The 26,788-nt window shown below is 37.9% G+C and overlaps 1 protein-coding gene across 3 annotated transcripts in view; it reads right to left on the minus strand.

Moving 5' to 3' along the window:
• Positions 1-26,788, minus strand: part of ZMAT4 (zinc finger matrin-type 4) — a 421,249-nt gene that overhangs the window by 228,100 nt on the left and 166,361 nt on the right. For all 3 annotated transcript variants that reach the window (XM_080658638.1, XM_080658636.1, XM_080658637.1), the window contains one exon: positions 224-380. In XM_080658638.1, coding sequence (XP_080514764.1) covers positions 224-380 — 157 coding nt within the window. The remainder of the gene's footprint in view (positions 1-223; positions 381-26,788) is intronic.

Here is a 26,788-nt window from a genome sequence, read left to right on the forward strand (position 1 = left end):
ATCTAAAGGAGCCAGGTTCAGAAAGAGCACTCGCTATTGGACTTAACGGTCCATGACAGTAAGGTTTGCCGGGGGTACCTGCCCCCTCCCTTTAGGTTTGGAAGGACATCTGCTTATGAGTCTCCGATTCTGGCAGCCACCACCGAAGAGGGAGCAGAATTAAGGAGACAGGCACGCTGCTTGAACTCCAGCGTCTCCCCACGATTACGCATCGCACACATACCTGTGGCCTTCAGTGGAGTTTTTTCTCCTAGCAACAGTTTTAACCTTTTGGCATGGATTTTGCCTTGATAATGGGAGTCGGCCACCACTGCTGAGGTAAAAGACATGTTGCAGAGTGTGCAGCACTTGTTCTTATCAACCATATCAGCACCACTTCCCTGCCAGGGGAGGAAAAAAAGATAACATTAGAGAGGAGCCCAAGTCCTAACATGTCTTTATTCCCACTCCATTCTGTTGCGGATGAAACTGACCACAGACTTCCTTATGGAAATGTCTAGTTTTTGCTCTGCAATCTCTTCATGCTTCATGATAAGCATCAAAACTTAACTCAGTTCCTGACTTCACCCCACATTTATTTAGTGGCTGCTGCTGCCAGGCACTGGGAATATAGGACAAATGTTCAGATGGGAATTACCAGAAGAAAAAGGAGCCCACAATTAGGGGAGAACATATTGTGTCTGGCGCCGTGAGGAAAACAGCCTCTAATTGCACCCATTATACTCATTAAAATAGGTAAAATATCAGAGTTCGGGTGACCTGAATTATTTAGCAGGAATTATCATTTGACATTCAGCTCTGCCTTTGACCAATTTTAGCATCACCAGACTACAGGGCCACGTGTTCAAAGAGAATTTTTAAGATTTATTTAAGGGCTTGAACATTTTTCATAATTAATTTGTGTATCTATAAGCTCTGATGACCATGCTGGCAGAATTTTCTATGTGAGTTTGTGTAATTTTCCATTTCTTCACAAAGGTGATTAAATGCCACACACCCAAAAACTGAAATCCAGCTTGATTTTTATTCTTTTGTAAGATTTGATGAAAATGAAACATGAATCAGAAAAAAATAAATCCTTTGTCAGACCATGTGACCTGGCTATTGTGCACACATCATTAATTGCCTATATTTTGCCAGGGGAAGATTAATCCATTGGCTCCCCTCCTGCCTAGTTGGAAATTGAGGGTAAAGTGGACTCTCAGATAAGGAGTTAATCTATTCCTTAATGGAACAGCAATAGCAAAGCATCTCTTTGTTAGCGCAGGCCCTGGATGAATCTCTGGCCCCACGATAGGACCTTCTCTTATTTCTAGCAAGCCCAGGGAGTGCAATTTAAAATGGCATGGGGAGAAGGATTAGGGTGAGGATGGGATGGAGAAAGGGAATTATACTGTGTATTTTTTTGCATAATAATAAGATGTCCAGACTGCTGGAGAGAGAATTGCCTTGCAAATTATGTGGCAGAAAACTAACTCTTCCTTCTTTAAGACATTAGTCTGTGATTTCTGTGATAATTAGCATTAGTTCTTGGGAGGAGTGGTGTGTGGTGGTTGAGGAGGGTGTGAGTGTGGGGGAGGGTATGTGTGTTCCAGGGGCTGGCTTGTAGTTCAGGGGAGGAGGGGAAGTGAGAGACTTCAAAAGGGAATCTGTGTGATTTGGAGTTACAAAGCTGTACCTACTGCAATTTATTCTCTTAATCTTAGAATATTAAACCTCAGAGTGTCACCCTTTATTATAGTTAATGAGTCAGGTGTGAGGGAATGTACTGCTGGGAGTTTGGGGGTGGTCAGTGAGAGAAAATGGATCCTATGGAGAGAGAAGGGGCTCCCCCAAATGTCCTCTCCTGGAAAGGGACTCACCTTAGGGCAGGACACCTGGGTAGTCACTGAAAGCTGTGCCCACTGAGCTTGCCAGTGCTGAGCATTTAAAGTCAAGATGTTTTGAGTTTTCCTCCCATTGAAAAAAAAAAGCCATAAACACTTTTACACCCTTGTGTGGTCTACAGTGAAGACTGACTAGGCCAGGCAGGAAAGGGGAGAGTTGGCTTCTCCTCACCTACCTCTCCCACCAAGCCCTAGAGCTGACACATAACTCATGGAGGGAGTAGAGCCCAGGAATGCCCAGAAATGACAAATTGTGGTGTTACTAAGGGTTCAAGACCAGTAAATGAGGAGGTGATAGGCCAGGAGGGATGAAAGACACAACCCGGTACTTTCCTATTATGTGCTATGTGTTAGAAGATATCAGTGCTACACTAAATAAAAACTAAAAATAATGGAAGAAAGGTTGTTAAAATGAAAGGAGTAGCTTGAATTACCAATTTTTGATCTATTTATGCATGATATGCCTCAAGGTATGTAATTTTTCTTAAAATGAGGCACAAGACCATAAGCCAAAGCTTAACCCACAATCTATAACTACATGGAATTTGCACATCCTTGCTGCTACTTCCAGTGAAAGTACAGCCAAACCTGACCACAGGAAGCAGTCCTTCTCTTGCTTGAACTCTAATGAAAGGCCAGAAACCCAGAAATAAGTGCTGGTATCATGATGTGAAGTATACTCAGAACTAATTTCCAGGGCAAAGAATTGGCCATAATGTGGGTGATGACCAATGGATTTATGTCATTGATTCATTCAACACATTTTTAAGAACCTACTAAATATTAGATTCTGTATTAGATAAAAATGGCACTGCTCTCTGTTACCAAGGACGTTGAGACCAGGAGACTTGGAGAAGTCAAACCAAAAATAAAAATAAAAGTATTATAATCAAGGAAACAGAGTCTTCTCTTGGACTTACATCCTCCTAATTGTAAGGTTAAAAGACCATTAAGATAAGTCTATCTGTGTGGATTTTTTTTTCTTCAAACCTTTCTCATGCCTGGAATGCCTTTCCTCATCACTTTTTGTCTAATTCAGTCTTTTCAGAATTTATCTTCATGGCGCAGTTTAGTCATCACTTCCTGAAGGTGGAGATTCTTCTGACCTCTCTACTGTTCTGCAGAAGTAAGCATTGACCTTGTGGTCTTCTATCTGCCCTGTACATAAATCTTTTACCATAGAACACTAACTAATACATTTATTTGTTTCACTCATGAGCCTATAAAATTCTTTTAAGATCAAGAAAATAATCTCACTGATATTGAAGCCCCAACACTTAGCACAATGCTTGCCAGACAGGGGGACCTTTAGTTGTTTACTGAATGAATGGAGTTCTGGGTTGTTTTGTGGGGTTAATAATTTGAATGACATAAGTAAAAAATGAAAACAGATAACACATGGGGGTCTTGTTATTATCCAAATTCTTTCAGACTGACAGGAAGATAACTAGAAAGAAAAACCAGAGGTATCAACAATTTATTCCTAACTTGAGGGTTTAAGTAAGAAATTTTCCCCCAAAATTTGTTAGTTTCAGCATAGTTTTAATATATATTCCTAGACTTCTACTTACCTTGGCAATCTCATTCCCATCATCATATAGGAGAATCAAATAATAATAGAAAAGGAGAACCAATCATTATGAAAGTAAATACCATGGAATGTAGTTATGCCATAATTATAAACGAGGGACCAAGAAAGTTTGGGTACTTGACAATAGAAGGCCCATGATGCCTTGAGAAGTTAGGTGGCCACTGAGGCCAGCAGGACATGCTTGTGGGATATTTTACTAAAGGAGCCAATGTAACTCACATGATACAATTGTAAATACCACCTCTTCTGACTACTTTAATGACCTTCGTGAAAAAACAACTACTTAGGAAAAAATCTAAATATTAACCAAGTGCCTGCAAAGAGATAGAATTTAATTGTGCCTTCTTTAATTGGGTTATGTAAATTCCCAATTAATGGCTCTTTGCAACTATAGATCATAAAATCTATATTAAAGTCTCCCACTGTACCCAGAGCAATGTTGATAGATTGTCCAGGGTAGAACTCCATAAAGTTTGATGAAATGACTTCAATGAATACATTTAAAGTTTCTGGCTTAAAAAGTTGAGAATGGCCCCAAGCTATCAAGTAAATGAAGAGGAAAACTAAGATTGTCTTAAAATATGGATTTCACACTAGAGGCAATAATTAAGTCAGACTTTTTTAGTGCAATGTCCACATTGCTGAAAAAAAATATATATTTGTAGAGTATCCTAAGTCTGCTTAGTCAAAACATTTTGCAAAGCCAAGAAGTTTTCAGAAGAATTCAATCACAGTGAAAAACCCTAGATGATTCTGCCCAGAAATCTAGTCCCAGAAGGCCTTTCTCTTTAAGATTTCTAAAATTTAATTCAAATAATTGCCTTCATTTTCTTATACATTAGATAAATATAAAAAGTCTAAGAGAGAGACTTTCACTTCCAGAATTTCAGAGTAAGGACTTCTTTGAAACTGCTCCCCAGCAAACAACCATAACTAATAAAAATTACTTCTTAAAAAATAAACAATTCTTTGAAGTCTCTGGAAATTTTCCTAAGAGCAAATGGCAAATTAAGAAATATTTACTTAAGAAAATATACTAAATTTCAATAAGAACTACAGCTACAACTATCTATCTCCCCATCAACCCTCAGTTCCACATGATGGTTGGGTGCGGTCAGGAAAATAGAGCTCCTTGACCCATCAGCTCCCAGTTAAGGGATATCATGAAGGAAAGGCCACCTAAATTAATCACATTCTCTTCATTTATAAGATGAAAAAGCTAAATTCCTGGTAATGTAGCCATGAAATCAGGTACTCTCTTCTTCCACTCACCCTCATTTATAAGACAGAAGCTCTATCCTAAGCACAGCAGGCTAAGAATATTGTAACTCTGATTGCCCTTGCCTCAGCACACATGCTTATCTGTCCATGCCAAGACAGATAAGCTTAGAAGACCAGAGGCTGCCACCTCTGTCCAGCTAATAAAGCAAGGCTTTCACTCTGAGAGAGTCATGCCACTGTCCCTGTCCCTAGCTCTAGAGCACCAATGAAGAGCTTTTATTTTTCAATAAGACCAGATAGAGAAAAGTAAGTCCATAAGAACAGAGAGCTCATAAAACTCTCCCCAAAGGAACTGACTTTATTTGAAATAGAGTCCAAGGGTGCTCTAAAAACCAATGAAGATTTTGATGGTAACTAATTAAGACAAAGCAGATAGCTCCATTAAAGCAATAAGCTAAACCATAGGCCAGCTAGTTTACCAGAGAGGACCAGGAAAAAAAGACAGCTAAGGACAGCCATTCTAGAGTCAGAACAAACTTCAAAGATTTGCCTCAGAAACTAACTCTACAAAAAGAAATGAATTTAATTAGATCAGACTATGGAGCATTTATATCCTAGAGCACTGATAAAACAACTGAGCAATTATCTAGCAATTAGTGAAACCTACATTCTAGGTATGATTCCAGTACAGATAGGCAATTTAACAGGGGAGACCAGAAAAAGAGAGTCAAAGGGAATTCTTTAAAACTTCTGTCGTCACACAGTGACTATGCACATTCCTAAGGCTGCTCCTCTGAGCAATGATATTGGTAGCTGCCCATTGTGAAGGAAATAATTATTAAAATAGTTTAGCCAAGAAATTGGACAAAGAAATGAGCAAACAAAAACAATCCCTGGAAGCTAAAGCCAGTTTGGCTCAGTGGATAGAGCGTCAGCCTGCGGACTGAGGGGTCCCGGGTTCGATTCCGGTCAAGGGCATGTAACTTGGTTGCGGCACATCCCCAGTGGGTGGTGTGCAGGAGGCAGCTGATCGATGTTTCTCTCTCATCGATGTTTCTAACTCTCTTTCCCTCTTTCTTCCTCTCTGTAAAAAATCAATAAAATATATTTTAAAAAAAAACAATCCCTGGAAGATGAGGGAATAAGAATACAGCACTGCTACAATATATTACCTAAATATCTAGTTTCAACAATAGCAACAAACTTAAAAATATGAAGAAAGAAAGAAAAAGAAAAGTGTAATCCCTACACAGAAGAAAGGGGGGTGGGGCAGATGTTGGGTTTAACTGGCAAAGACTTCGAAACAACGTCAAAGACTTCAAACAATCATAGGTGTGTTCAAAGAATTAAAGGAAATCATGTTTAAAGAAGTAATGTAATGTATGGTGCCAATACTTTATCAAATAGAGAATATCAATAAATAAAAAATTAAATCAAAGTTCTGGAGTTAAAAATATAATAATTGAAATAAAAAATTCACTAGAGAGTGCTCATTGGTAGATTTTAGTTTATGGAAAAAAGATCAATAGAGATTATGTAACTGAAAAAACATAGGGAAAAGTAATGAAGAAAATTAAAGTGTCAAAGAAATGTGGGACACCATTAAGAACACCATATGCATAAAATGGGAGTATCAGAGGTGAACAGTAAGAGAAAGGAGCAGCAAACAATATTTACAGAGTTAATGACTGAAAACTTCCCAAATATTTAGAAAACATTTATCTACACACCCAATATTTTTAATAAAATTCAAGTAGGATAAAGCACAAATGATCCACACCCAGCTACATCATGGTTGAAATACTGACAGCCAAAAGCAAAGAGAAAATTCTGAAGCAGCAGAGAAAAACAACTCATTAAATTCAAGAGAACAAAATAAGATTAACAGCTGACTTCTCATTAAAAACAATGGTGGCCAGAAATTAATGGGATGATATATTCAAAGTGCTGAAATAAAGGAAAAATCTATAAACTAAGAATCTTATATCCAGCAACCTTATATTTCAAAAAAATAAATGAAATAAAGACATTCAGAGATTTTTTTTTAAACTGAGAGTAATTGTTACTAGCAGATCTATCTTACCTGAACTACTAAAAGTTCTTCATGCTGAAAACAAGTGACACCAGACAGTAATTTGAATCTCATGAAAAAAACAAACCAAAACCAAAAAGCACCAGTAAAAATAATTATATAATTATATAATTATAAAAAAACAGAATATAGGTATATGTCTTCTTTCTTCCCTTAACTAATTTACAAAGCATAGGTATGAAATCATATGTAAATATTTGTATAGTTGGGCCAATAACATATAGAAAAATATAAGGTATTTGACACTAATAGCACAAAGGAGGTAGGTGACAGCAAAATTGTACTTGAGTAAGAAAATGACACCAGATTCTAATTCAAATTCATGGAAAAAAATGATGAGAACCATAAAGGGTCAATAAGGTTAACACATTAAATATATATTGGTCTCATTTCTTTTATAAACTTCTTTAAAAGATAAAATTATGTAACAGTAATTATAACAATATATTGTTGAGTTGTAACATACAGATGGAAAATGTACAACAATATTAGCACAAAATGAGGAAAGATAGAAGACAGCTATAGAGGAATAATATTTCTATATCTGGCTTAAATTAAGCTCATTTAAATCTTAAGTAAATTTTGATAGGTTGAGAATTATGCAGTAAGCTCCAGAACAACCACTAAAAAAATAATTTAAAATAATAGAATGAAAAATCACTAAAGAAATTAAAATGTTATAATACAAAATATCCTCTCAATTCAACATATAGTTGCATAGGAGAAATAAGAAACAAAAAAGACAAGATTCATTTAAAAAATAAAAGTAAATGGTATACATAAATCTAACTGTAGGAATAATAACACTAAATGTGAAAGTATTATAGAATATAATCAAAATTGAAATGGTAAGGCTGGATTAAAAAAGTGATCAATCTATACGTTGCATTTAACTTTAAATTCAATGATACATATGGGTTAAAATAAAAGGATGTAAACATACACCATGCAAACAGCATCCATAAGAAAGCCATAGCAGCTATGCTAATATCAGATAAAATAAAATGTTAAAACAAAAATTATTGCTAGGGATAAAGAGGAGCACTTGATAATGATTGAAGTGCCAAGTCTTCATGAAAATATAACAATCATATACATACCTGTACAGTTACAAAATATATGAAGCAAAATCTGACAGAATAGAAGGGAGAACTAGGTAATTCTTCTATACATGTCTATTGAATCTAGTTAAGTCTTCTCTTTTCTTTGATTTTCTTATCAACCTTCTGCATAATTGTTCTACCTATTATTGAAAGTGCAGTATCAAAGTCTCCAACTCGTATTATTAAAAATTACACAAATTAAAAAATGAACTAAGGATCTGAATAGACATTTCTACAAAAAAAGATATACAAATGGCCAATAACAACCTGAAAAAAATGCTAGATATCATTAACCATCAGAAAAAATGCAAATCAAATCACAACAAGCTACCACTTCATAACCACTAAGATAGCCAGAACAAAAAAAAAGGTTAGTAATAAGAAGTATTAGCAAGAGTGTGGAGAATTAGCAACTCTCACATACTGCTGGTGAGAATGTAAAATGGCACAGCCACATTGGAAAACCATCTGCCAGTTCCTCCAAACTTTAAACATGGCATTATCATATGATCTAGCAATTCCACTTCTAGGTAAAATCTTCATTATTCACACACATATGAGTTTACCTGCTTGCAAATATTTATTTGTAACCCCAAATCAATACTGTGTCCTTTTTCTGGTCATTTATGGATACATGCAAAGTGGCAAAAATATTGAGTCATCTGACACTCCCATTCCCAGCTGAGGTTGAACAAGGCCATGGTCTGCCTAGTTTCATCTCTCAGAATGTAAATAGTGTCTTTTCATGGTCTACTTCGTGCCACGTTTTTTGCTGTTTGTGCTTTTTGTTGGTGATTTTGCTGCTTAAAATTACTCCCAAGGGTAATGCTAAGCTGCTGTCTAGTGTTCCGAAGCACAAGAAGATTGTGATGGACTTTAAAAAGAAAATACGTGTGGTAAATAAGCTTCATTCAGGCATGAGAAATAGTGATGTTGGCTATGAATTAAATGTTAATCACCTGACAACACTGTACTTATAGAATAAAAAGGAGGAAATTCCTGATGTGTCTGTGAGACCACTCCAGAAAATGCTAAAGACATCAATAGTACATGATGAAATTATGAAGTAGCAAAATTTGTGGATTCATGAGATAATGACTGATAAGAAAAAGCATCCTTATAAGGTTAAAAGCCAGTGACATTTACCATATTAACTAGAGTCAAGAAAATGTTAAACCCTTTTCAGCTAGTGTTTTATTATCAAGAAATACTACTATCAAGAAATACTATGTAATCAATTATTTGTAAGAAGTATATATTAAATAAGACATCTTTAAATGGAAACACACATCAAACAAGGTTATATATTGATTGGTTGGCAAAAGTCTTGTAAACAGCAGCTTACAGAACTTAACCCTATATTTCCTTGAGGAGCAATGGCTCAGTATTTGCTAATTCAGTATTTACTTAGAGTCTGGTATTTAATTTTGAATGGCTCAGTATTTACTAATTGGCGACTTTATAAAACATAAATATCATAAAAAATGGAAATCAAATGTATATTTCATTTGAGAGAAATAAAAATATATGTTCATATAAAAACAGGTACATAAATATTCATAGCTGTATATTTCATAATAGCTCAGAAGTGAAAACAACCCATTTATCAACAATTTATTTACCTGAAGGATAGGTAAATAAAATGTGCTATATACATACAACTGCCTATTATCAGTAATAAAAAAATAAAGTACTGATAAATTCCACAAGACAAATGAACCTTAAAAATGTTATACTAAGTAAAAGCAGGCAATCACGAAAGACTATATATTATATGATTTCATTATATGAAATTTTTAAAGTAGAAAAATCTATAAAGACAGAAGTGATTGTCTAAAAGTAGGGGGATGAGAAGGGAGAGGTCAGGGCAAATGAGGAGCAACTTCTAACAGGTACAGAGTTTCTTTTTTGGTGATGATAAATTTATTATGGTGATGGATATACAACTCTGTGAATAATCTAAAACACTTGAATTGAACACTTTAAATATGTAAATTGTATGATACAAGTATTATATCTCAATAAAGCTGTTATAGAAAAAGCCTAAGAGGTGCATTTAAACGATTTAGAAAGCCCAAAGAAATACTAAAATTTGAAGCATAAATTTAATTTTCTTTTCTTGAAATCTTCTACTTGGAAGCCAAACCCATTACAGAAAGGGAAAAATAGGGAGAATTATTTTGCTTATGTTGTCTCCTTTATAGTATATAGAATTCCTCTGAGCACTAACTGGACATTCTTAGAATTCAGATCACTGGCTAAAGACATTTCATGGTTATACTGGAACTCTAACTGCAGCCACTACTGAGCTACACCTAAAGGCAAGAGACACCTCATACCCACTGCTAGAGGCAGAAATAACTGTATCTCTTAGCACATACCTGGTAGTAAGATTAAATGTTCAATCAATGCAACTAATTATTGTGTTATGTATGTTGTCTCTTATAGTCTGGTATTTAATTTTGAAAAGATGCAGCAAGCATGAAAGAATTCTCCTCTCCTCTACCACTGCAGTGAGAACCAAAGACCTACAAGGCATGCTTCCTGACTGACAACAGGGTCCTGAACAATCTTGTCTCCCACTGTCCTCTTCCACGCATCCTGCTCCACTCCGTACTAGATAACAAGAAAGCTATCAAAGACTACTATAGTCATGACACAAGGACTCAGGGACAAATTTGAAGAGGCTTCCACTGATGAAAGATGGGAAATGTTGAACTTCAAAAAGAGATAGTAATTGTGATTGACAAAACCCATTAAATTCATTCCTTCACAAGGATATTTCTTAAAATCCTATTTGGTCACCTTTGCAGAGTAATAGTGAACCAATTCCTTATTTGAGAAATTGGTAAATAAAAGGAAAGAATAAATCAATTGTTCTGCCTTTTCTAAAAAAAAAACAAAAAAACTGTAGCACAGAATACCAATTAGTAAATGAGGAACTATGCTTGTTCAAAATTATTCCAATTAAACAATGAAAAATAAATAATAGAATAAAACAATTATTTAACCTCCAATGAATAACTGGCTTTAAGGCACTGAGCATCAATACCTGTTAACATCACAAAAAGAGAGACATTCAGATATCATGTGCCTTTGGATAAAAGAACTCAGCACCACTCACTGTCTGGCCAAATGCATAATCTCAAATCCTATCAAGTCTCTGGATCCATCTGCCAATTTGCAGGGAATAGAAAGTACAGAGAAATGTGTTGAGTGGGACCAGAAATACACAACCAGCAAAACCTACACTTCAGAAAACTCTATAGGGCAAATGGCCCCAAGTTCTTCTACAGTTATGTTATAAAGAAAAGAAGACAGTGGAGAAAGAATCTGCAAACTCAAATAGATGACAATATACATCAAGTTTTTAAAAATTGGGCAAGACTAACCTATGATAATTGGGAGGCACACTTTGTCATAAAACTAGACACACACACACACACACACAAAAAAAAAAAAAAAAAAAAAAAACAGGGAAGAAAATTGTTCTGAAATGGCAGGATAATGTTTACTTTGGTGAAACAAAGAGGGTCCAGATAAGGATGGAGCAAATAGAGGAGGTCCTGAGATGATGGCAAAGACCTATTCTCTTGACCTGGGTAGTGGTTACAAGAGTGTTTGCCTTAGAATTCATTAAGTGATGGACCTATTTATTTTAATTTTGTGTCTGTGTTTTATTTTTTAATAAAAGGTTAAAAAAAAGATGAATTCCTGTTTAAAATGCAGCTGGCTAGCAGCCCTAAGTGTCTCCCTAAGTATGTCTCTAAAATATTAATGAAGACAGAAAAAGATGAAAACACACTAAAAAATAATTTTATAGACCATCTGATGCCTGAAGTTAAAGTGAATTCCTACCTGCTATAAGGTATGAGGAGTTCAACTGAGGTAAGCCCTTAAAGTAGAATAATAATAGAATTTCCCTTACAGTGTAGTAGGGATGATTAAATCAATTTATATGTGAAAAGTATTTAGAATGGTGCCTGACTTAGAGCAAAAGGAATATAATTAACAACATAAACTGATGAACAAAAACAGATCCAGAGACAGAGAATCATCGATCAGACCATCAAACCTCAGAGGGAAGGGAGGGGAGGGTAGGGGTTAGGGGGAGAGATCAACCAAAGGACTTGTATGCATGCATATAAGCTTAACCAATGGACACAGACACGAGGGGGGTGTGAGGGCAAGAGTAGGGGGTCGGGGGGCAAGTGGGGGGATAAGGACACATATGTAATACCTTAATCAATAAAGAAAAAGAAAGAATAGGCTTTTGTTTTTATTACATGCTTACCAAGGCTTGCTTGTCATAAAAGAGAGACGCTTGAAACAAAAAATAAAATTGCACTATCTGCCTCACCACTGTCCTTCCCCTAGACCAGATTTGTAGGAGGGGGTGGAGGCAGGGGGACTGAACAGCTATCCTTTATCTATCATATTGTTCTTGAACTGATATAAGATTGATTGCTTATCATCCTTCCATATCCATTCTGTGACATTCATTCCTAGTTGTCATCTGGGCAGAGAAATGCAATTGATCCACTATACACTGGTGAATGTAGCTTCCCATCTCATCAAAAGCAATGGGCCACAGGGGCAGAGACAGATAAAGCTGCCGTGGCTCAGCACCCTGGGAATCACAGCTTTAACACGAGGCACTGACTCCTAATTTTGGAAACTAGGCAGCAAAGGTACAAAAGGATGGCACCAGAAAAACAGAGCTTGACTGTCAAGTTGAACTTGAGGAAACTGGGAATTGGTCAGAAGCTGTGCACATCAAGCCACATCTAATAATAGCTCTAACAAAGGGATTGAGAATTAGCCAGTCAGATATCAGGAGAAGTCATTGTTTCTCACATTGATTTATAAAACTAGAGGCCCGGTGCACAAAATTCGTGCATGGGGGGGGTCCCTCTCAGCCCAGCCTGCACCCTCTCCAATCCAGGACCCCTTGGGGGATGTCCGACTACTGGTTTAAGCCTGATCCCAGGGATTAGACCTAAACCGGCAGTCAGACATCCCTCTCACAATCCGAGACTGCTGGCTCCTAACTGCCCAACCTGCCAGCCTGGTTGCCCCTCACTGCCCCCCCAACAGGCCTGGTCGCCCCACTCAGCCTGCTATTCAATCATTACTGTGAGGACATCCTGACCAATTTGCATATTACCCTTTTATTAGTATAGATTGCTACAAACTTAACCACTGGAAGTTGGGGGGAAATTTTCTAAATTTCTTCTGCAAGGAAAAAAGCCCATATTAGAGAGATGAAATCATTTTGAAAATTAAAAATGAGAAGTGATTTAGCCTAATGTAAGAAAACATTATAAAATGCTAATTTTTAAAGTGGGTTACTGCTACATAAAGGTGCGAGTTAATAAAACAAAATTAGAGCAGAAACAGTCAAACAATACTTTCAAATTAGTATGTAATAAAGGGGAATTTCAAGTCAGTGAGGAAAATGACATTATTCAATAAATAGAATTAGAAGACTGAATAACAATTGGAGGAAAATAATAAAGCCATAAAATAACTAGAACATATAGAAATATTTATATAATCTTAGGAGGTGTTAAATTTTTAAGCATAAAATGAAAAGCAGTTCAATACAGAAAAAAATATGTACTCCATTACATAAACTTTAATGTGCTCTCTATCAAGAAACACCATGAAGACATTTAAAAGCAAATGGCAAAGAAAATTAACCATATATATTTTTAATGCTTATCTATATAAAGAGCACTTGCAAAACACTAAAAGAAAGCTAATCACCCTCCCCCAAATTAAGTAGAGAACATAAACTAAAATTGTATGGAAGAAATGTACTTGTTCAATAAAAAGTATGAAAAATATCTATCTTACCACTAATCTAAGAAACATACAAATTTTAATGAGTTATTTTTTACTCATAAAATTGGAAGCTTTTGAAAAAAGTACCTAGTATTATGAAAGTTGAACAGAAATGAGCATTCTAAATCTCTGTTGTGAGATGCAGCCCTTCTGAAGAGAGATTTGATAAGGTGTATCAAAACCTTACAGACATTTCCTTATAGACCCAGAAATTTCATTTCTGAACATTTAGCCTATGGAAAGTATCAGAGATTTGAGTAAATACATACAAGGTTATTTGGCTGATTACAACAGCAAAATAAATGCATACTGAAAATATCAGAGGAAAATACTTGAACAAAATGTGGTATGTTAGTTATAAAAATAACATTTAATAAAACGTGGTATATTGCATATTAGTGAAATAAAAACAGTCATTAAATGAAAACAAATCTATTAAAATCATGATAGATGATATTAAAGGACACAGAATATGATTCCTGAGGCTAGGCTCGTTCATTTGATATTTTTAAACAGATATTTATAAAATTGTCCAACTATGCACTGGGGACAGTGCAAGGAATGGCCCAGGTGACAACCCCTGTCATAGAGCGTACCTGATCATTGGGGAAGCTGGTAACAATTAATAAGTAAGTGAAATATATATTGTATTTGTCATAATTGCCAAGGAGGAGAGAAAAATAAAAATGAAGTGTGAAGCTTATGGGAAGAAGAGTGTGAAATTTTAAAGTGATCCAAAAAGCCTCGGTGAGGAAGGTACTTTTGAATAAAGACTTGAAGAAGTAAAGAACTGCTCACACATATATCTGGAGAAAGAGCATTCTAAGTACTGGGAACAGCTACTTCAAAGACACTGAGCATGAGGATGACCAATGTGTTCATAGATTAATTAGCAAGAAGACCAGAGTAGCAGTAGGTCAGGAGACAATGGGAGGCATGGTGTAAACCATGCAGGACCTGGTAAGTCATAGTAAAGACACTGGCTTTTATACTGATGAGATGCAGAGGATCTACAGGCAACAACCAGCACAGTCTACACACAAAAAAAGTTTAAATATATGTAAATATATTTGCATATGTATGCATGGGTTTTATTTATTCATATATTCCTAAGGTAGGGGAGGGAAGAAGAGTGAAACAAATTAGAAAGGCATGACTAAATATTTAAAAGTTTACATATGTACATTTACATAAAGTTAAACTTTGCTTTTTATAAATTGTCTAAACACTCCATATTTACTATGTGTTCCTTTTTAATGAAAAAAAGTTTGAAAAACATATTAAAATATTTTAAAAAGAAAGAATGAGCAAATCTCTATTCCCTCTATTTTGGAGGTTGAGAGTTAAAAGGAGAGAGATCATGCAATTTCAGATGAGATTCCTTTTCAGCTCTTTGGGAAGAAACCCAGCAAAGATGAGGCAGATCTACAGGGATGTGTCTAGTAAGCAGAGCCACCAGCATGAGATGCCTCAATAACCTGGGTCCCCTGTGGTCAATTTCCACATCTATTTAAACTTCCCAAAAAGCTGCAAGTCTAGCAACACCCTGACCTGACAAGGCATGAAAGGAAACTGCCAAGGCAGCAAGAAGGGGCTTGCTTTCTGCCCAAATCTTCAAATGCATGTGGTTGTATGTCTTTATCACTCCAAATGCCACTTCCACTCCTCAACTGCCTACACTGCAGTGGTCGGCAAACTCATTAGTCAACAGAGCGGCAAACCGCAGCTCACAAGCCGCATGTGGCTCGTGAGCCGCGGTTTGCCGACCACTGGCCTACAGAGAAAACAATCAGAAACAGACACTTTTTACACCAATTCGCACAGCTGTCTTTATCATCACAGCACTAGGAAACTAAAGAATGGACAAAAAAAATCAATGGAGGCCCTGGCTGGTGTTGCTCAGTTGTTTGGTGCGTCCTCTCATACATCATGGGCTCGATTCCCAGTTAGGGCACATACCCAGGTTGTGGGTTTGATCCCCTGTTGATTAATGTGTCTCTCTTACCCTCTCTTACCCCTCTCTCTCTCTCTCTCTCTCTCTCTCTCTCTCTCTCTCTCTCTCTCTCTCTCTCTCCTCTCTCTCTCTCCTCTTTCTCTCTATCTCTCTCGCTCTCCTTTCCTCTCTTACCAATTTTTAAATTGTGGTGCCCAGGTCTGCAGGATCAGCATCACCAGAGAACTTGCTGCAAATTCCCAGGCCCCCACCTAAGAGCTGCTGCATCAGAAATTCTTCCCATAGGATCAAGCGCTCTAGGGGATTCTGCCCTATCTAAAGGATGCCCTAAATATACTGCAGGAGTTGTTTCCTTGGACTCTTCCTGCCTTTACTTAAGGGAAAGTCAGTTTGATTGGGGTCACGTCTTCATTACTGTTTTTTGCTCTTTGAAGGTTTCTACAGGCAGGGTCTCTTCAACATATCAACACCTAGCAGGCTCATTTACTTTGCTAGCTGGCTAGATTGGCCTGGGTTTGGGTCAAGTACAATTTCTCTAGTGCAGGATGCAGACAGACCACATGCAGATCTATTTTTTCCTCTTATTCTCTCAACTACAAGCATACCTATCAGGGTGAAGTTGTTTCGCTGGTAAATTAATCTCTGTAGATATAAAACACTGTCTTTCTATCACAAGTTCTGAGTACTTTCTTTTAACAAGGAGACCAGCTGAAACATTCTGTATCTCTTTTATAATCCTGTAATTTTATCTTTGATTGCTCAGTAATACCATCTTTTCCCAGTAGGGTAGAATCATGCTTTTGCTATTAAATCTTGCACACACTGAAGGCCCTTGAGTCCCAGTTTGAAGAGGCCAGATGGAAGGTATTCTGAGATTCTCATTTACCATTTAATATGTACTTGGTCTCTGATGCAGACTACATAAAAAGGTCAGAACAAATCATTTTCACTAGCTTTTCTGTGTCAGTTCAACTAAGCAATCTATACCCAAAAAAATACCTTCTAGTGGGAAATATGCAAAATATAACATTCAATAATAATGTGTATTCCTTGAAAAAATCCCATAGTTATAACTTCAGACACTCTTTCAACATCAAACAGGAATCGAATTTAGCAGAGTAAGTTTACTGAGTATGTTCCTTTTTATTTAGTTTTTAAATAAACCTTTTATTTTGGAATAATTTTAAATATATAGAAAAGTTGTGATGATAGTACTGAGTCCCCAGATTCCCTGCACTCAGCTTCCCCTAATGGATCATCTTACATAACCATGATGCATTCTTCAAAACAAGAAATTAATATTACTATGACCTAAACCCCCGACTCTATTCAGATTTCACCAGTTTTCTACTCATATTCTTTTTCTGTGCCAGGATCCAATCCAGGATAGCATACTGCATTTAGCATTTTGTTTCTCAGTTCTCTTTTGCTCTTTCCTGCCAGCTTCTGGATTGGAACTTCATATAGAATAGCCACTTATAAATAGCTGTTAATGAACTAGCACAGCATCCTATGTTTCATAACTGGTAGCATTTCTGCTCTAAACATAAAGCAGCCCTTTATGCAATGCCACCAGCCTGCCTCAGAAGGTAGGCTGGCCTTACCCAGACTTTGGCGCCCTCTTAGGTAGGCCTGGAGTTGGAGCAAGAAATCCATTTGGGATCCAAATGAACTGGACAATCTAAACAAGCCCTACTGGTTCCTATTCCTGAAGATACAAGTAAGCTGGTGTGTTGTAGGCCAATTCTTTGTAACAATACTTTCCAGATGGCCAGAATGACAAATGGTTTAGAAAACTACAATCATTCATTATTGAAAAAGTTACTATGTAGTATGAAGAGGGTCTGGGCAAAGATGGGAAAAACAGAAATTATCCATGGGATAATTATCCAAGGAGATAGAATCCTCTTGACAACAATTACTTGTAATTACCTACTCGCCAGCTTCCCACCCTTTTTCTCACTTGATTGACCTCCACAGAGGTGAGAGAGAGTTACAAACAAAAACCTATAGCCCAAAGTTAAGTTTGCAAACAGCCTATCCAGACAATGGTTCCCAAGCCTGTTCTATAGATTAGGTTTCTGGGGATACAAAAAAAAAAAAAAAAAAAAAAAAAAAAAAAGGCTTCCTGCGTGGAAACAATTGTCTCTCGCATTCCTGTAAATTCATGTTCCATTTCTAATGATATTCTTCATGTGGCATTGACCTGAAATCCCAGGGACCCTTATAAGTGGAAGAAAAAAGTATTCAAGTCTGATTCTTGAAGACACTTAAAAACACTGACCACCCAGATGAGAACCAGGTGTCCTCAAACTACAGCCCGCGGGCCACATGCGGCCCGCCGAGGACATTTATCCGGCCCGCCCAGTGCCACTGCCTGTCCTGCTTAGCAGCTGACTCGTCTCAGGCCCGCAGTGCACATAGGAATTTGTTCATAGTTTTTTTAAAAAACTATAGTCCGGCCCTCCAACGGTCTGAGGGACAGTGAACTGGCCCCCTGTTTAAAAAGTTTGAGGACCCCTGGTAGGCCCATAAAACTGGGGTTCTTCTTAAGTTCATTACACCAAAGTGACATTTTTCCTTTTTTCAATTCATAAGTTGTCATGAGTTGCTAAGATCTGAATAAAAACACATTGGAGAAAGCAATGGGAAATATGCAACTGAAGACAACAAGTTGCATGGAGAAGTTCTCAAAGCTTTTTCATGTGCAAAGAACACAAACCCCCATACTTCTCAGCAGCCCCTGCCCTTCCCCCAGGGTACTTCTGGCTTGGCATTAAAACTTGGAGACAGTTCTGGTCTGTCCTCTGCAGTAGGACCAGGTAACCATCTATGTAATCTTCTGCTTCCCAAGAGTTTGGGTCAACAATGGACTTGGCTTTCTCTAATTCCAAAGTAATAAAGGATGTCTGCCTCTGAACAATCTAATAAAATTCTTGGCCATGTTACTGAGTTCCAGAATTTGTTTGAAAACACCAGCACCATTAATGATACAAATGAAAGCAATCTCATTCAAGTGATCCTTGTTACCAGTGACTGTACAATCAGTCCTGTTACTGAGTATGAATGGTGCTAGGATTTGTTTACCACTCAGGGCAAGTGTCCTCAAACTTTACTTATATAAATTTATTTTTAATTTCTAGAAGGTGTTATGACTGCTCTGGGTTAATACAATTGTTGGTCTGAGGTCAAAAGCCCTTGCATCATAGCCCCTCCCTCCTGTCATCATCCATTCGAGTTACAGGCAAAGGATGACAGAGAGTGTGACATCTATGGCCCGACTAGGTCACCAGCCTGATAAAATTTCAGAATCATCGGGTAGACTCTTTTAGAAGTCCCTGTCTCCTAATAGCTCAGTCTGAAAGAGGGAAAGGGGGTGGAGAGAGAGGCTCAGAGGCAGAATAACAAATGTTATCAGAAAGCTATTTTTAAGTCTAAAGGTGACCCTGAGGGTAGAGGTTTTCTGAACCATAGAGCTTCATCTTAAAGCTGAACCATGTGCCTGCATTTTAGAGCTTTCAGCTAAAATCGTCTTAGTAGGAAGAAAATTTGTATTTATAATTAAGTACACAGTTGGATCACAAATATCTTAAAGCCACTTCTGCACCTCTCTTCTTATGCTTTGAATATTTTTTGTAGAACTATCTGCTTTCCTTTATAAAGAAAATGTGTCCTTAAATAAAATGTCATCAAATATGATAAAGTCATATTCAAATTATTATTAAAAACGTAATAATCACCTTTTCCTGTGATCCACAAAATTAAACTATGTGATGAAACCCCAAGGGGAAAACCAGACTTGGAATACCAACCAACAACCCTCATGCCCACGAACAGGAGCTAACTATGGGGAAATACAATAGGCTGAATTAAGCACCAGAGAAATGACGAGAATCTACATGTAGAAGAAAACTGACAGGTGGAAGCAGACACCATTTACATCCATCTCTACCTATCATAAGCTAGTCTTCTGGTCCCCAACATACACACTCTTAGCACAAGAAGTATAACTGGTTTAAAAAGTGAGAATCCAACTGATATTCAGGACTGTAGCCCTCAAAGCATTGCCTGTGAATACTAAGGACCTAGAAGCCTCCTCAGACAGGCAAGAGAGGGAGAGGAGAATAAGCATCCATATTTGAGTTCCCAGATAGACCTCTCCATGGGAACCATATTGTAAAGATTGCTTAGGTACAGCTGAAAAGGTTCTATTGATTCTCTACCTTAGGTACATCATGAAAGATTAATGGACCAGGTGGAAATCTAACCAGCTTTTATATTATTTCTATAGTGGAAAAAGGCTCCAAATTTCAGGCAATGGATTTACCAATGAATTATTGGAACACAATACATTTGTACATTGGTCACTATTGAGGAGGGCAGGGAATAGATTTTTTACCTTTGTCTTGAAGGTAGATGCTGCTGATGGAGAGGACTGTGCTAAAATGTTCTGAAAATGTCACATCTGAGAATGCACTCTGCTGAATGACTGCCATCCCACTGCCATGTGCAAAACTGCCTCCTCAAGTCTCATGATAAGCATCCCCACACCTTGCACCCAGCTAAGATGGTTTTCCTAAAACTACCCTGCTTAGTTGGCATTTCAGTGTTTTCCTGTCCTCTGGGTTGTTTCCTCTGCACTCTGATCTCTCTATACAAAAGGCACTCCCCAATGCTCTCCTTCTCGACTCTCTACCCAGCTGAGTTGCCCTGGGATAAACAATCACATGAAAACAGGCAGGCTTATCACACTCTGGGACTGCACTTGGTAAAATAATCCAAATAGGATGGGGAGAGGTAGGGATGACAAAACCATTCAAGCAGCCAGATGTACTATCTATGGTGGGCCCAAGTCTCAAAGAAGTCAGGATGAAAAATTATTTTCTTGGCTTTTAATAAGATTTGAAGCTTATTAACTTGCACATAGGTATTGTGCTCTGTCAGCCTTCTAAAAAAAAGTTTGATTTGTTCCAACCTGTTTTTGTAGATCAGGACATCACTGGACAGTGTTTTAAGATGACATCTGGCTTTTCAGCTGTCTGACTTGGCTTCAGATATTTATTAATCATCTACTATATGACAGGTATCAAAGATATAAAAAGGTACAGACTATTACCCTTCAGGAGCTCACGGTGAAAGGAGAAAGAATGCCATATAACTGGGTCAGTTTGTTTCAATACACTTGATATGTTCTAAGTCAGTGGTTCTCAACCTTTCTAATGCCATGACCCTTTAATACAGTTCCTCATGTTGTGGTGACCCCCAACCATAAAATTATTTTCGTTGCTACTTTATAACTGTAATTTTGCTACTGTTATGAATTGTAATGTAAATATCTGTGTTTTCCGATGGTCTTAGGCGACCCTGCTAGCGGTTCTCAACCTGTGGGTCGCTGCTGTAGAGCCTAAGACCATCGGAAAACACAGATATTTACATTACGATTCATTAACAGTAGCAAAATTACAGTTATGAAGTAGCAACGAAAATAATTTGATGGTTGGGGGTCACCACAACATGAGGAACTGTTTTAAAGGGTCGCGGCATTAGAAAGGTGGAGAACCACTGCTCTAAGTAGACAAAGGGAGGCCCAGCCTTCCTAGAGGAAGAATATTCAAACTGGGTTTTGAAGGATGATCACGATTTTGCCAAGCATGTGAGACACAGGGCATGAGAAAGAAGATGGCAGAGTTTGGAAAAGGGGAAAATGCAGAGTGGGAGGAGATGGAGTAAACAGGTAGCAGAAACCAGGACCAAAAGAGGCTCAAGACCTGAAGTGAGGGGGTGATCTGATATTCTTAGCTCCCGATGCTCATCTATAAAATAGTTTATTAATGGAAGGATCAGAAAGCAAGACTGTACTTCCTGTTATACTGTCTATATTTTCCAGTAAGAAAGCTGGAATGACAACTCCTTTTCCACCTCTACACGACTCGCAGGTGGACCACTTCTCGGTAGAAAAGCTGCCTAGTTAGGAGCCACGCCTCAGGGAGCACACTCAAGAGGGAAGTCATTTCAGAATTACCAGACATTCGGGTTGCACTTCCTGAGACACCTGCAAGTGTGTTTATTCCGGCTAAGTCACCTGGCAGCAACTTAAAAGCATAGGTTTTTCAATTAATTGTAAAGTGGCAATCAGGCTGTGGGGAGAGTGATATGGAAGAGTTAGAGGAATTCACGTCTCGTGGCTGTGTGCACTCCTTCTCCAAAGAGGCAGAGAGGACCTAATTAGAAACAAAGCCAAGGTAATATCTTTCCTGAGGTGCTTCTTAAGGGGAAGGGAGGGTTCTCTTGTTCGATTTTCTATCTGTATGTTTGCATTAATAAGAATGCTCTTAAGGCGCTGGGTATAAACGTCCTGCGATAGCATTATTAGTGTGATGCAACATACACTTCTAAATGGGGTGCAAGGGACAGTTGCTTAAAAGCACCAGGCTTAGCCTTTGCTGATCCTGAGTGGCAGTCACAGGGGAGGACCCATCAAACCATCCACTGGGACGCTATACTTTGGGGCTATGTGCACTGAGGAACTATTTTAAAATAATGATTTCATTTCCACCTATTGTCAGAGACAGTTTGCATTTAAAGAAACAGGGAAAGTAAGAGATAAGAGAAGGATTTGGGCCTGGCCGGTGTTGCTCAGTGGTTGAACATTTAACCAGAAACCAAAAGGTTGCCAGTTCAATTCCCGGTCATGGCACATGCCCAGGTTGCGAGCTCTAGCCCTGGTGGAGGGGCTATGCAAGAGGCAGGAGGCAGCCGATCAGTGATGTTTCTCTCATCGATGTTTTTCTAACCCTCTCCCTTCCTTTCTCTCTAAAAATCCACAAAAACATATTTTAAAAAGAGAAGGGTTTTGTAAAAATTATGAAATATTCTTCTGAATATGTCTTATATACAAATATGTATTTTATAATACTCATCATTATACCATCTAAGCCAGGATTCTCCAATTTTCATTCTGCTTTGCCTCTTTTATTTTCTCAACAGATACTCATCACTGGTACTTCCCTAGATCAATCTTTTACCTGATTTCCATTACCCCATGTTGTTTGACAGAGTTCATTATCTCAAATAATACCCTGGCTAAGTGTGACAGACCAGCACTTTCAGAAATCCTATTTCCCTAATTAGAACAACATTCTTGCACAGACTACCCAGATGCACCTGCTTTTGTGCAACTCTGACGGCTAATCATGTTGCCTTTAGTTGGTCAAAGATGTTTTGTGCTTAAGCAGATGGACTGGGGGAAAACTGCTCCAGATGTGTTTTTTCATTCAGTCAGCCGCATCAAGTTCAAGGGACAAATGGTTTCGAAAAATGGAGCCAACTGTCAATTATTCAGTAACTGATTAAATAGACAGTCAATTATATAAACCTCTTGTTCTGCAATTTTCTCTCTCTTGCCTTTTGGCCTTTCCACCCTCTTACTGCAGATAGCCCTTGAATCAGAGCACAGACAACTCTAGGAGTGAAAATGGGAGTCAGGCAATGATCTCATAGTTAGCGGCTCTGTGCTCCATCAGCCTTGATTAGCCACAGTTGGCTGAGATTGTATTTTAGGTCAGAGGTTGACAAAGTATGGCCACAGCCCAAATCTGGCCCACTGCCTACTTTTTTTAAAATAGTTTTATTGATTTTAGAGAGAGAGGAAGAGAGAGCACGCGCAAGAGAGAAACATCTATCAGTTGCTTCCTGCACACCCCCTACTGGGGAGCATACCCACAACCTGGGCATGTGCCCTGACCAGGAATCAAAGTGGCAACCTTTTGGTGCCTGGGACAGTGCTCAACCAGCTAAGCCACACTGGCCAGAGCACTGCTTGCTTTTTTGGAAACAAAGTTTATTGGATCACGGTGCTCATTTGCTGTGTCATCAATGACTGCTTTTGCACTGCCGCAGCAGAGCTGAGTAGTTACAGCAGAAACTGTGTGACTCACAAATCCCCAAATACTTACCTTCTGGCCCTTTACAGAAGCAATTTTCCAACCCTTGTCTCAGGTGCTTGGGCTAGTGAGCCTAGCTTCTTGGAGCATGTTCTGATGAAGGTGGAGGCCTTACATTCTCTAGCTCATGAGCCCAGATGACATACTGGCCCCCAATAGGAACATTACAAATGTCAAGGCCACCCTAAGTGATCAGAAATGTAGAAAAATATACTTTGGATGGATACATTTAACTGCAAGTAAAAGAAAACACAAAATCAGCTGGCCTAAGGATTTCATTTTCATGTAAAAAGTTGAGAAGTAAATTAACTCCAGGGTTGGTTTTGTTATTGTCTTGGCTATTCAACAAATACTTAGATTCTTTGGATCTTTGTGGACTGCAGTGCTTCGTCTGCCTCATTTGTGCTTCAGGCTAACTCCCCTTAAGGCCCTGAGAAGCCTTCTCAAACTCTAGTCACTTCATGCTGACACAATAATGTCCAGCAGTGGTAGAATAATCTTTCTTTATGTCTATTTTTAAGATTGAGTAAAACTATTCCCATAAGTGCCAGGCCCACCCTCAGCTATCTTGCCTTGTATCTCAGTAGCCATTATAGTGACTGACAAGGACACAGGACCAATGCTTACTCAGATCATGATGCAGTCCTTCATGCTGAGATGGATATCTCACTCCCTAGTGTTTCTGGCTTAGCTGAGAATGATGAATATGTGAAAAAATTGGGGCTCTGCCAGAAGGAAAATGGGGAGGGAGGATGGATGTTGAGTAGGCAACCAACAATGTCTGTTGTAGATTGACATGAATCTCCTTTTCACTGGAAAAATAAGTCACAAGTTACATCCAATTAGTGACCAGAAAGTTGTACTCTATGTACGAAGCATAGACTATATATATATATATATATACATATATATATATATATATATATATATATATTAGGGAATACTTTCTATTTTAAAAATAAAATAGCTCCATGAACTATCACTATAAATTTGGGTACATCCTTTTATCTCTCTGGATCTCACAAAGTTAAGACAAGATGAAAATCCCTTCCAGGTCTCAGACACAAAAACCATTACTAATTCTAATTCTTGGATAATGGAACAGGGGGTGTTTGAATAAATATCTTATTTTTATGTTTTTATATTTATAAGCTGCATTTTTGCATACAAAATATGAGCTAACTTTTTAAAAAATTTAAATACCAAAAGGCAAAATAAATAATGGGAATTGGTGCTAGCAGAAATTAAGGGAAGGAAAACATTAAAGACCAAGTTAAGGAGGCATGGAGAAATGCAAGCCATGTGTTCCTGGAGAGTTGTTGGTAAAAAAAGACCTAAAAACTGAGTTCTTAGCTCTCTATCATTTGAAACAAGAAGAGAAACACAGTAAGTTATAAAACTGACAATGTCGATGAGATAAAATCACAATACCTGTTTAGGAAAAGCATAGCTTTGCTTGATATTTAGATATCAGATAAATTCCACTCATGTCTCCCAATAAGGAGGACATTATAAAAAGCTAGTAGCCCTGCACAAGGATCCGTGTGCCAGTAGCTCTCTGCGGGGCCTGGCTGCTCCACACCCGCTGTCCAGAGGCTCTCCGGGCAGCAAGCATTCCACTAGGCCGCTCACACTGCCTGCTCTCAGCGGCCGCCCCCCCCCCCCTGCCACCCCCCGGGACTGGGGGACTCTGGCAGGGCTGAGAGGACTGGGTGCCACCATCTTGTGGCTATGGGCGCCACCATCTTTGTGACAGAGTAATGATTAATTTGCATATTACCCTTTTATTAGATAGGATAATATCCTTAGCAAAAACCTTTTAAAGTCTGATATATTAGTCAAAGTGAGGCTAACCACTAAAACAAACAAACCCTAATATTTCAATGTATTACATAGTAAAACTTTATTTCTTGCTCACATAACATTCAGTACTAGTGTTTCAGGTCAGTGGGTGGCCATGATCTTTCCATTTTATGGGTTCACATTCTTTAGGGACTCAGAGCCATCTGCATTCAGGTAAAGCAGTATTTCTACACCTTGGCACTATTGACATTTTAGAACAACGTTTTGTTGTGGAGGCCATCCTATGCATTGTAGGACGTTTAAAAGCAGTATAGGTCATTACTCACTAGATGATGGAAGTATGACGACCAAAAATGCCTCCAAAAACTGCCTGGGGATAAAATTGCTTCTCTTTGAAAACTGCTGAGTTATAGACTGGGGAAAGAAAGAGAAGAGAAAGCACATCTCCTTTTTTATTGATGGATAATTTACATATACAAATGGACAGATCTTAAGTGTCCAGTTCAATGAGTTTTGACAATTACACCTGTGTAATAATCATCATCCAAAATGAGATGTGAACAATTTCTCTTCTCCAGAAAATCTCTAGTGCTCTTCTCTGGTCAATTCATCATCCCCTCCTAGGCAACTGCTTTCTAATTCTATTACCATAGATTAGCTTTGTCTATTCTTGGACTTTATGTAAATGGGATTACACAATATGCATCCTTTTGTCTTTGTCTTCTTTTGCTCAACACAATATTTTGAAACTCACTCATGTTGTTGCATAAATCAGTAGTTCTTTCCTTCGTGTTGCTAAACACTATTGCTTTACATGACTAAACCACAAAAATCTTTATTAACAGTTGCATACATTCCATTGGTGAGAACTAGTATTAGGACCCATATAAATGCAGAAAGGTCTAGAAGTGATGTCTTTAGCTGGGCAGACACTTGTCAGTGACAGTTCTGCACTCTGGAAAGTAAAGCATAAATCTTTTGGAGGACAGTTAATTATCTCTGTCATATCTAGCATCTGCATGGGAGATCTACATATTGATTCTGACATCTAGCCTAGAAGAGGTCAAAGCTCTTACAGTACATGGAAGTACTTGCATTACATATATAATAAGTTTTGAAATGTAGTCTGAAAAACTATCAGCTCTATAAACATTTTTACTAGTCATCCATGTTAAATAACAAAATAAACGCCTATTGCAGTTAATTATCCACATGTTCTGACAAAGTACTAAACAGCCAATCAATATTCAAAGCAATAAAGAACTTTCAGCTACCTCATCTTAGTGCTTTTTTGTACATCTTTTCCTTGAAAGCCTCAATACTTTAAAAATAAATTACTTGGCATTGA

The sequence above is a fragment of the Plecotus auritus genome, assembly GCF_963455305.1.
Source record: "Plecotus auritus genome assembly, chromosome: 3".
Classification (NCBI taxonomy): domain Eukaryota; kingdom Metazoa; phylum Chordata; class Mammalia; order Chiroptera; family Vespertilionidae; genus Plecotus; species Plecotus auritus.